The 13,171-nt window shown below is 34.5% G+C and overlaps 1 protein-coding gene across 13 annotated transcripts in view; it reads left to right on the top strand.

Annotated features, from left to right (window-relative positions):
• The window catches only part of epha8 (eph receptor A8), a 336,681-nt gene that overhangs the window by 262,605 nt on the left and 60,905 nt on the right, over positions 1–13,171 (top strand). For all 13 annotated transcript variants that reach the window (XM_087274196.1, XM_087274198.1, XM_087274200.1 and 10 more), the window contains one exon: positions 3,701–4,364. In XM_087274196.1, the coding sequence (XP_087130322.1) occupies positions 3,701–4,364 (664 nt within the window). The remainder of the gene's footprint in view (positions 1–3,700; positions 4,365–13,171) is intronic.

Consider the following 13,171-nt stretch of genomic DNA (forward strand, 5'->3'; position numbering starts at 1 on the left):
AATTTAGGTGATTGACCATAAAAAATTAAGTTAACTTAATTGATTTGTGTTGTGACAACATGAAGGAATTGTGTGGATGCCTGCATTCTTTTTTACAGTGCATGATATGAAAATAAATGACAATGTTTTTATTTTAAATTTGGAATAATTGTTGTCATACTTTTATAGAATGCAATAAATATTAGCATTTTTTCTCAAAGTAGAAATCCCCCAAAAATGCGGCCTCTTAATTTTTTTTCTTAAAAGCTTTTCATTTGTGTTACCTTTAATTGCAAATGTTACGCTGTCCCATTAATTATGATTGATTTATTAAAAACACTCGGTTTTTTGAAACACAATAATGAGGGTCTGATTAAGCTATGAATTTTATACTCTGTTGCCCTTATTTTAATAGTTTCAATTAGGGATGATCATAAATGACCAGTTATGCATGACTGACTATAAAGTTTGACAGATTAATGCAATCAGTTAAATACAACATCATAAATAAATAATTAATCCCATTTTTTACAAGCGCGCGCGCGTGTGTGTGTGTGTGCGCGCTTGTGTGTGTGTGTGTGTGTGTGTGTGTGTGTGTGTGTGTGTGTGTGTGTGTGTGTGTTAAAATTTGCGAGCACAATACTATATTATTTTAAAACCTCTATACAAGTAGTGGCGAGGGGTCTCAGTGGTTAGCACAGTCATCTCACAGCAAGAAGGTTGCTGGTTTGAGTCCCGCCTGGGTCAGTTGGCATTTCTGTGTGGAGTTTGCATGTTCTCCCCATGTTGGCTTGGGTTTCCCCCACAGTCCAAATACAAGTGCTATAGGTAAATTGGATGAACTTAAATCAGCCGTACTTGTTTTCCAGTGATGGGTTGCAGCTAGAAGGGCATCCACTGCCTAAAACATATTCTGGAATAGTTAGCGGTTCAATCTGCCGTGTCAACCCCTAATAAACGAGGAACTAAGCAGAAGGAAAATGAATGAACTTCAATACAAGAAGAAAAAGCTCTGATGTTAAAAACAGCTCACTCTACTGCAGTTAAATGAACTTGATTTAGTTAGTTATTTTGTTTGTTTGTCTTTGCTGCATGGTACTAGATAAAACTCTGGTCCTGGACGGCTTCATCCACATTGATCCGCATTTTCATTTTTTCCGCTCCAGGCTGATGATATGAATCTTTAAGTTCATTTGCAACTCATAATAAAATATTTATTCATGCCTGATTATTTGCATTGCATAGAAAAACTGCTTAAACCGCATAAAATTTCTGAACGTTATTAAGGAAATGCTGGCCACATTCATCATGATATTAATCTTGCGCACCGCAGTGCATATGTAAACGTTTTGAAGCAGCTCTCGTGCAGATTGCTCTAAAACGTGAAATACTGTTGAATTAATACTGGGCAGATTTATAAGAATCTTAATCTAATGTAAATCTACAAACAAAGATGTGTTAGTAGTACTGTAGTATTTTGTTTTTTGTTCATGATCTGCAATTTTATTTTTTAGTTTTTTTTTTATTTAGTGAATGCTATAATGTGTCACTGCTTATTAGGCCATTTAATTATTTATTTGTTTATGGAAATGTATTTTATTTTGCCAGGATTTTTTCTATTAATGTTTTAATTACTATTTACTATACATTAAAATTACTATACAAATTACTTAAATTTGCAAAATAAATATTGTGTATTTCTGTAAAAATTTTATTACATTATCTTTGTTTAAATTCTCTTTATTTTTAAACTACATTTTTATTTATTTACTTATTTTATTTTGACAATATTTCAAAATTGTATGTAATTTTTACGTTGTCTTTATCTTAACTTTATTTATAAACTTTTGTTGTTTTGTAGCTTAGTTATTATTTTTTGGATTTTCTGTTTATTTTTTTGTTTAGTTTCTGTTATTTTAGACATTCAACCTTAAAATGTAAAATAAAATGAATAATGACTACAACTACATTTATTTTTTTTATTTTATTTGAAAATATTTCTTCTAGTAATGTTTAGATGTAAAACTATTTGTAATAAATTTCTAATACATATTGAGTACTTCTATTCAAATTTTATTTATATATTTTTTATTATTATTATTTGTATTTTTGTATTTACTTAAACTTATAGTTTTATATTTGTCTGTTTATTTTTTATGTTTAGGTTCATTATTTTAAAACTTCAACTTAAAAATGTAAAACAAAATGAAAAATGTCAGAAACTACATCAAATTAAAGAAAGAAAATATAAAATTAAAAAATGTAAAAATAAACAGAAATAAAAAATTTAACTTAATTTAATAATTTTTTTGTATTTGTTTTGTTTGCTTATATTCATTCGTTTCTTCGTTTGATGGTTGGTTGGTTGGTTGATTGGTTGATTCGTGGATTCGTTGGTTGGTTGGTTGATTGGTTAATTCGTGGATTCGTTGGTTGGTTGGTTGGTTGGTTGGTTGGTTGGTTGGTTCGTTGATTCGTTGGTTGGTTGGTTGGTTAATTGGTTGGTTGGTTGGTTGGTTGGTTGGTTGGTTGGTTGATTCGTTGGTTGGTTGGTTGGTTGATTAGTTGGTTGGTTGGTTGGTTGATTCGTTGGTTGGTTGGTTGGTTGGTTGGTTGGTTGGTTGGTTGGTTGGTTGGTTGGTTGGTTGGTTGGTTGGTTGGTTGGTTGATTCGTTGGTTGGTTGGTTGGTGGGTTGATTTGTTGGTTGGTTGGTTGGTTGGTTGGTTGGTTGGTTAATTCGTTGGTTGGTTGATTGGTTGGTTGATTGATTTGTTGGTTGGTTGGTTGGTTGATTCGTTGGTTGGTTGGTTGGTTGGTTGGTTGGTTGGTTGGTTGGTTGGTTGGTTGATTGGTTGGTTGGTTGATTGATTTGTTGGTTGGTTGGTTGGTTGGTTGGTTGGTTGGTTGGTTGGTTGGTTGGTTGGTTGGTTGGTTGGTTGGTTGATTGGTTGATTCGTTCGTTGGTTGGTTGGTTGGTTGGTTGGTTGGTTGGTTGGTTGGTTGGTTGGTTGGTTGGTTGGTTGGTTGGTTGGTTGATTGGTTGGTTGGTTGATTGGTTGGTTGGTTGGTTGGTTGGTTGGTTGATTGGTTGGTTGGTTGGTTGGTTGATTGATTTGTTGGTTGGTTGGTTGGTTGGTTGATTGGTTGGTTGATTCGTTGGTTGGTTGGTTGGTTGATTGGTTGGTTGATTCATTGGCTGGCTGGTTAATTGGTTGGTTAGTTGGTTAATTGGTTGGTTGGTTTGGTTGATTGGTTGGTTTATGTTTTTTTGTTTGTTCATTTATTGTCCATTTCAGGTTACGATTTATTTTCTTTTAAAGATTAAGTTTGAGTTAAAAACACTCATTTACTTTGCCTTTTATAATATTATATATATAATATTATATTATATTGCAGAATTTTTTGACTTTTTTTTAACATTTATTTCAGTTAATACAATTTATTTTCTTTTGCAGATTTAGTTTCAGTACATATTAATAACCCCCATTCTCTTTCCTTGTTTTTTATTTTATTTCAAGTAATATAATTTATTTTCTTTCTAGTATAAATAAACAATAACAACTCTCATTCTTTCTCTCATTCTCTCTCTCATTCTCTCTCTCTCTCTCTCTCTCTCTCTCTCTCGCTCTCTCTCTCTCTCTCTCTCTCTCTCTCTCTCTCGCTCTCTCTCTCTCTCTCTCTCTCTCTCTCTCTCTCTCTCTCTCTCTGTATTGCCACCAGTGGGATGCAATCAATGAGATGGACGAGTACTTCAGCCCCATCCACACATACCAGGTGTGCAACGTGATGAGCCCAAGTCAGAACAACTGGCTGCGCACCAACTGGATCCAGCGGGACGGTGCGCGACGGATCTACATTGAGATGAAGTTCACCTTGCGCGACTGCAACAGCATGCCGGGCGTCCTTGGCACCTGCAAAGAGACCTTCAACCTCTACTACTACGAAACAGACCGGGACGTGGGCACCAGCATCTGGGAGAGCCAGTTCTCTAAAATCGACACCATCGCGGCAGACGAGAGTTTTACCAATGTGGATCTGGGAGTGCGGAGACTCAAACTTAACACTGAGATCCGTGGCGTCGGGCCGCTGGGAAAACGTGGCTTCTACTTGGCCTTCCAGGATATCGGAGCGTGCATCGCCATCGTGTCGGTACGGGTGTATTATAAACGCTGCACGGGAATGGCGCGCAACCTGGCCATCTTCACCGATGTGGTGACGGGCGCAGATTCGTCCTCATTGGTTGAGGTTCGGGGTCAGTGTGTGGATCACGCTGAGGAAAGAGACACGCCCAAGATGTACTGCAGCGCTGAGGGGGAGTGGCTTGTTCCTATTGGACGATGCGTGTGCAGCGCTGGCTTCGAAGAACATAGAGACAACTGCATTGGTGAGTCTAGCACATTTTTATTTTTAGGATGTTTTTAACTTTATTAGGATAGGAAAGTATTGACTAAAGCAGTGTTTCCCAACCCGGTTCCTGGAGGCACAACAACAGTACACTACCTGACAAACGTCTTGTCGCCTTTCCAAGTTTTAGGAACATAAAATAATAACATGGACTTCTAGTTGATCATTTTGCCTCCGAAGTGGCTTAAATGAAAGGCAAAGGCCTCTAGATTACGCTTATTTTACCAAAATAAAATATGATCATGCCTTGATTTTTAATTATTTAATTAGGACAGTAAGATCTGACTTTGCTTAGACCAGTGGTGTCAAACTCAATTCCTGGAGGGCCGAAGCATGCACAGTTTAGTTCCAACCCTGCTCCAACACATTTACCTGTAGGTTTCAAACAAGCCTGAAGGACTCAATTAGTTTGATCAGGTGTGTTTAATTAGGGTTGGAACTAAACTGTGCAGAGCTGCGGCCCTTTTGGACCTGAGTTTGATACCTGTGGCTTAGACAAAAGTCCTGTTACTTAACAGAAATAATGTACAGTATAGAATGTAAAGTTATGGTGCAGTAGAAAAAGAATGAATATTGTGTATGACTCCCATGAGCTCGGAGGACTGCATCCATACATCTATGCAATGACTCAAATCACTTATTAATTTAGTCATCTGGAATGGCAAAGAAAGTGTTCTTGCAGGACTCCCAGAGTTCATCAAGATTATTTCGATTCATCTTTAATGCCTCCTCCTTCATCTTACCCCAGACATACTCAATAATGTTTATGTTTGGTGACTAGGCTGGCCAATCCTGGATCACCTTCTTTACTTTTCGGAACTTTGATGTGAAGGGTGAAGTATGAGGAGGAGCGCTATCCTGCTGAAGAATTTGCCCTCTCCTGTGGTTTGTAATATAATGGGCAGCACAAATGTCTTGATACCTCAGGCTGTTGAAGTTGCCATCCACTCTGCAGATCTCTCGCAGGCCCCCATACTGAATGTAACCCCAAACCATGATTTTTCCTTCACCAAACTTGACTGATTTCAGTGAGAATCTTGGGTCCGTGCGGGTTCCATTAGGTCTTCTGCAGTATTTGTGATGATTAGGATGCAGTTAAACAGATGATTCATCTGAAAAATCTACCTTCTGACACTTTTCCAAATGATCAACTAGAAGTCAAGTTATTATTTGTTGGTTTTACAATTTGGATCGACGACAAAGACATTTGTCAGGTAGTGTACATATTTTGGATGTCTCACCTATCTGACCCTTTAACTTCAAGTTTTGGAGTCTGTTCTAATGTTCTGATGAGTTGATTTAGGTGTGTTTGATTAGGAAGAGGTTAAAATGTGTACTGTTGGTGTATCTTAAGGAACAGGGTTGGAAAACACTATTTTGCATGTTAAGGTTTGCACGTTAAAGGATTAAATAGACCTCACAATGTGTCTATAGTATTGTCACACTGCTTCCAAAAATTTCGTCCGTCATAAAAACTTTAAATCAGGTTTGTTTTTTCGCATCTAAAAAACACTTTGAGAGGTGTTTTGACAGTTCAGAGCCACCATACAAGTGAAAGGCAAAATACAGAAGGCCGTCACTTAAATCTTCCATACAGATAATGTTAAGATTGCAGCGCTAAGGGCAAGTGGCTCATTACTATTGGACGATGTGTGTGCAGCACCAGCTTTAAAGAACATAGAAACAATTTATTTATTATTATTTTTTTATTTCTTCTAATAATTTTATTACAAAAATAATTTCTTCTAATAGTTTAGATTTTAAAAAAATATTGAGTATTTGTACTCATATCGGGGTACATGAAGCGCTATTAGTTTTTCCACATTATGTGAATGTCCCCCTTTTATTTTGTTTTATCTAATTATTTGTTTTTTGTTTTGTTTATTAATTAATTAATTCTTTTTATTTTATTTTATTATTTTATTTGTATTTTATTTAATTTTTTACATTTTCATTTTTTATTAAATTTTATTTCATTTTTTATATTATTGTTTTATTTAATTTAATTAAATTTTATTGTTTAATTTTATTATTTTATTTTATTTATTAATTTATTATTTTTAATTGATTTTTATTTAATTTTCACATTTTGTTTTATTATGTTTATAATGTGTAGATATAAACAAATATTGTGTACCTCTACACAAGGCAGGAGACCTGAAATGTTTCCCCATTATGAGAATGCCCCCCTTTTTATTATATTTTATTTTATTTTGTTTTATTTTGTTTTATTATTTTTTTATTTATTTTGTTTTGTTTTATTTTGCTTTATTTTATTATTTTATTTATTTATTTTATTATGTAATTTGAATTGTATCATTTTATTTTATTTGTATTATTTTATTTTATTTATTTATTATTTTAATTAAATTCAATTTATTTTATAAACACCCCCTTCACGGGCAAAACATTATATCTCCCGCTGATTGCCAAGTCATGGTCTAAGTGATTTCTTATTTTTTAGTCAAAAAGCTGAAAAATTGTTGTGCAACAAATGACAGAAATAATCTGAGATTTAAAACCAGATTACATTTTAATATTTAACATTTATAAATGGCTGGTTAATGCCTGTGTATTTAAAGTCACTGGTGATATTTTGATCTTTTATTTGATGTGTTAAATTCCAAATCAGGGTTTAAGCTTATCCTGATCATCATTGAATGGTACATTACATCCGTGTTAAACTATTTAAAATTGCTGCTAACTTTATGCATGCATTTCACCATCTCAGTCTTGCACTTCTCACTGCATTGCAATGATCAGCAGCCACAGACTGTATTTTTCACAGGATAGATGACTAAATGCTGCAGAATTGTTATTAATTCAATTTCCCTCATGTTGCCCGCACGGCGACGCGCTCTTGTTTTGAACGTATTACTCAAACCGCCACAAACTCATACGCTGTCAGGTAATTTTCTGCTCGATCTGTGGCTAATAGCACTCACGGCAATCCATTTCTTTTGCTCCGGCTCCTTCCTAAAGTGCTGCGGCTGTCTGCTCGAGTCAGTAAAGGTTAAGTGTCTGAGCCGCAGTGGTGTCCAAACTGGGTCGCTGTGCTAATTCTCTCTGTGAACACGGCCTCTTCTAGTCACGCACATCTCGGTGACGCTGCTGTTGGACAATTCCAGAAATAAAAAAAAAGGCTTAGTTTACCACTCGGGAGGCCTCGGGCGCAGAGCATAGTGGAAGGATTGCATGTCGTAGCAATAGAAAATGTCAAAAGGCTTCACGTTTTTCTTTAACCGATGAACTCAAAGCAAGATCCTGCAGGCAGAAACATCGTTTTTTTCATGCACATCTATTATAAATTCAGTCTGATTTAAAGAAAGCATCCAGAATGCACTTTTAAGTGTTTCTTTTGTCACACTTTATCAGGCTGTGTGTGTGGATTTGAACTGCAACACATTTATAAAGGCTGTTTTCTCAAACAAAAAGGGCAAAATTAAATGAAAATCAGTTTTATTCATGTCTGTATTCTGCATTGTTTTTTATACAGAGGGTTATGTTCATTCATAATTTAACTGATTACAAACATTTTATTTATCAAAAAAAAAAAGTGTAAATGTGGCCGTTTGCATTATTTTTTGATGTATTTTCTAATATGTATATTTTCATACAGATTGTTAAACCTGACTTCATCTAATGGATAAATGTATTGTAATTGAATGTAGTGTATGCAAATTACTGCATATTTAATGAAACAATGGCTCATTTGCATCATGAAACGTATTACTTTAGAAAACTTGCATTACAAAATATGTTTACAATTTTTAAAGGGACATTTCACCCACAATGTTAAACTTCCTGGTGCTTTTCTCCAAGAAAGTCTGAAGGAAAAAGAAGCCATTAACATCCATATTAGTAACAAAAGATACTATAATGGAAGTCAATTGCTGTTTTTCCAACATTCTTCAAAATATCTTTTTTTTTTTTTGTATGTTTCAGTTTTTTTCATAACCTGGATTTTTTTTAAGAGGGTTATGTTCATCCATAATTTGCCAAATGTACCTTTATTTATTTTATATATTATGTTATATAAATATATATATATATATATATATATATATATATATATATATATATATATATATATATATATATATATATATATATATATATATATAATTATATAATTATATAATATATGTGTGTGTGTGTGTGTGTGTGTGTGTGTGTGTGTGTGTGTGTGTGTGTGTGTGTGTGTGTGTGTTTGTGTTTTAAACACATTTCTAAACATAATAGTTTTAATAACTCATTTCTAATTTAATAACTCATTTCTAATTTCTAATAATTTCTAATTGATTTATTTGATCTTTGCATGATGACAGTAAATAATATTTGACTAGATATTGTTCAAGACATTTATACAGCTTAAAGTGACATTTAAAGACTTAACTATGTCAATTAGGTTAACTAGACAGGTTAGGGTAATTAAGCAAGTTATTGTATAATGATGGTTTATTCTGTAGACTTTATAATCAAAAAATTATAAAGGTGCTAATAATTTTGGCCTTAAAATGGCTTTTAAAAAAAATAAAAACTGCTTTTATTCTAGCCGAAATAAAACAATCAAGAGTTTCTCCAGAAGACAAAATATTATGAGACATACTGTGAAAATTTTCTTGCTCTATTAAACATCATTTGGAATTATTAAAATGATAATAATAAATTCAAAAGAGGGCTATTAATTTTGACTTCAAGTGTGTATATACACGGAAATAAAAGACAAAAATAAGTGAGTTTTTCCTGCTAAATAACCTACAGCTAAAGTTAGAAAAATAATGTTGTTTTTTTTTGATTTTTTTACTCAACCAACCGGCAGATTATTTTGCTTGTTCTAAAGAAAAACAAAACAAAACAAAAAAACAGATCTTTAAACTAGGAACAAAACCAAATTTATAATAGGATAATCATTTATTTGCAGTGTATGGTGATCACTGTTAGTTATTTTTTCTCTATACTGTAAAAATATATATTAATGAACAACATATTTTGTTACACACAAGTGTTTTCCATTTATTTGCAGTTATGAATTGCATTATGGGATGTCGATCTCTGCTCTGTTGACTTTTGATGTTGAAAATTAACAAAGTGACTTTTATCGACATTTCAGTAGTTTTAAATAATATAATGTAGAAGAAATAAAATAGAGAGGAATAAGCCTCTAAACTAACAGAACATGTGCTGGCAGTTTATCACAAGGTTTTCGTAGCATAATATACAACACCAACCCACATGATATATCAATTTAAACTATTAAAAATTATAATAAAAGTCAGCTTCACCTAAAGCTTCAATGTGGATGTGTGATCTGATTTTATATTTGAAATTAGAGAAAATTAAGTATTTAATGAAGGGATCAGTCCAAAAATTTTATGAGACATGGCAACCTATGATTACATGTTTTGGGAAAAGGAAGACTCTCTCCTTTAACTGATTTATATAAATAAATCTGTGCAAACAGGTTTAACTGTGATCACCAATATGTTTATATTATATTTAGTTTGATATTTATGTAAAAGACCACTATAAATGTAACAGAATATTGATTTGTATTATCATGTACTGTAGGTAATTATTTATTTGAAATTTTTTTTTTAAGTTTATTTATTTATTTTTTATTAATTTACTATATATATATATATATATATATATATATATATATATATATATATATATATATATATATTATTTAATTATTTACTATTATTAACAATATTTTCAATTTTGCTATACTTTTATTTATTCCTGTTGTAATTGTATTTTAATTTTATTTGTTTGCTAATTTATTTCGGCGGCAATGTTCGAAAATGGGGGGAAAGTTACAACTTTAAATGTACAAAATGTTTTGTTAAAGCTTGAGAAAATCATCACAAATAAATATTTTTAAAAAATTATAATACAAGTCAATTTTTTGAACTCTTCAAGGTTAAGAGATGTTGGAAAAAAGATCAAGAACTCAAAATGCAACTCAAAATGAAAAGGTACTGGGGAATTTTTTATTTTATTTTTTATTTTTTTACAGTATGTTCACCTGCAGTGTCTTGTCTTAAATGCTGATCAAAACAGGAGCTCTGTCTTCACATCTCACTCCTGTCAGCTCTGTTTTGGGTTTCGGTGGCAGCCGTTGCTCCCGGGCCTTCCGGTCCAGCGTGAAAATGCTGGGAAAATATCCATTTCAGAGGAGATAAGATGCTTCATGCTCATTGGGGTAGCAGGAGCCTTGTCAAATCCACTCCATTTGGCAACTTGATTTAACCTACTTAGATTCAAGGGAGAGCGTCTTCTCCACATGTTCAGCCGCCGCTGAGGGCAAACTTATTCATGAGCGCTTGTAAACAGGCTTCCATGCAAAACAATCCCGTTTGGGTGATGCTGTGCTGTGGTTTACAATCAGGAGATACTCTTCTGCACTCAAAAATAACGGTACAAAAGCTGACACTTAGAAAAATACATATTTGTACCTAGAGTGTACCCCAGAGGTGTGTGTTTGTAACTTAAAAATTTAAGACTTTTGTACGTTTTAGGATGAAATGTGAACCTTTAAATGTTCCAATATGGACCCTTTAGGTATAAGTGTGTACTATTATAGTGACAGCTTTTATACCTGCATTTTTTTTTTGAGGTATTGAACATTGTGAATTTTACATTTTAAGACTTTGACAAACTTTGATTACAGTATTATATATTATAGTAAATATTGGTCGCACTTTACAATAAGGTTTCATTAGTTATTGTATGGGCGAGGCAGTGGCGCTGTAGGTAGTGCTGTCGCCTCACAGCAAGAAGGTCGCTGGGTCGCTGGTTTGAACCTCGGCTCAGTTGGCGTTTCTTTGTGGAGTTTGCACGTTCTCCCTGTGTTCGCGTGGGTTTCCTCCGGGTGCTCCGGTTTCCCCCACAGTCCAAAGACATGCAGTACAGGTGAATTGGGTAGGCTAAATTGTCCGTAGTGTATGACTGTGTGTGTGAATGTGTGTGTGGATGTTTACCAGAGATGGGTTGCGGCTGGAAGGGCATCCGCTGCGTAAAAACTTGCTGGATAAGTTGGCGGTTTATTCCGCTGTGGCGACCCCGGATTAATAAAGGGACTAAGCTGACAAGAAAATGAATGAATGAATAGTAATTGTATTTAAGTATGAACAATACCCGAATATACTTGAAAGTGGCTAATCAAATCAGTTTAAGGCTAATCCAAACAACAGGACTAATAAATATATATGTATTTATACAGGGTTGGGCATTTATATGGATACACCTTCATAAAATGGGAATGGTTGATGATATTAATGTCCTGTTTGTGGCAAATTAGTATATGTGAGGGGGCAAACTTTTCAAGATGTGTGGTGATCCAACTTTTGTTTTTTTTAATGGGAAGAGGGTCATTTGACACATCAAACTTATAGGGAATTTCACAAGAAAAACAATGGTGTGCTTGGGTTTAACGTAGCTTTATTATTTCATGAGTTATTTACAAGTTTCTGACCACTTATAAAATATGCTCAGTGTGCTGCCCATTGTGTTGGATGGTCAATGCAACCTTCTTCTCACACTCTTCACACACTGATAGCAACACCGCAGGAGAAATGCCAGCACAGGCTTCCAGTATCTGTAGTTTCAGGTGCTGCACATCATTTATATTTACACCATAGACAATTGCCTTCAGATGACCCCAAAGATAAAAGTCCAAGGGGGTCAGATCGGGAGACCTTGGGGGTCATTCAACTGGCCCACGAAGACCAATCCACTTTTCAGGAAACCGTTCATCTAGGAATGACCTGACACCCATAATGTGGTGGTGCACCATCTTGCTGGAAAAACTCAGGGAACGTGCCAGCTTCAGTGCATAAAGAGGGAAACACATCATCATGTAGCAATGTCAAATATCCAGTGGCCTTGAGGTTTCCATTGATGAAGAGTGGTCCCACTGTCTTTATTGTTTATGGTGTGAAGACACAAGATGTGCAGCACCTGAAACTACGCACACTGGAAGCCTGTTTTCGGCATCAGTTTAGATCAGCTAGATCTATTTATTTGGAAATTAAGTAATTGACTGTACTTAATCATTTGAAAGTTGTATTTAGACATTTGCAATTTGATGAAATGAATAAGAAAATCAATTCTGTTGTGAACATTTGCCATTTGTAATTCCTGTTTCAAGAAATGAGCCAAACCAATAGATAAAAACTGCAATAAACCTGACTTAACAGAATAATCCTGGCCTTTTCTCTAAACTTGGTTTATGGAACAGTCCCCCGAATTAAGCCCCCATATTTTTTTTCCCTATTTCTGTTTAACAGAAAGATTTTTTCAACACATTTCTAATCCTATTAGTTTTAATAACTCACTTCTAATAACTGATTTATTTTCTCTTTGCCATGATGACAGTAGGGGGAAGCAGTGGCGCAGAAGTGCTGTCGCCTCACAGCAAGAAGGTCGCTGGGTTGCTGGTTCAAACCTCGGCTCAGTTGGCATTTCTGTGTGGAGTTTGCATGTTCTCCCTGCCTTCGCGTGGGTTTCCTCCGGGTGCTCCGGTTTCCCCCACAGTCCAAAGACATGTGGTACAGGTGAATTGGGTAAGCTAAATTGTCCGTAGTGTATGAGTGTGTGTGTGGATGTTTCTCAGAGATGGGTTGCGGCTGGAAGGGCATCCGCTGCGTAAAAACTTGCTGGATAAGTTGGTGGTTCATTCCGCTGTGGCGACCCCGGATTAATAAAGAGACTAAGCCGACAAAAAAATGAATGAATGAATGACAGTAAATAATATTTGACTAGATATTTTTCAAGACA

Source organism: Danio rerio, chromosome 11 (genome assembly GCF_052040795.2).
Source record: "Danio rerio strain M-AB ecotype USA chromosome 11, GRCz13ab, whole genome shotgun sequence".
In the NCBI taxonomy this organism is placed as follows: domain Eukaryota; kingdom Metazoa; phylum Chordata; class Actinopteri; order Cypriniformes; family Danionidae; genus Danio; species Danio rerio.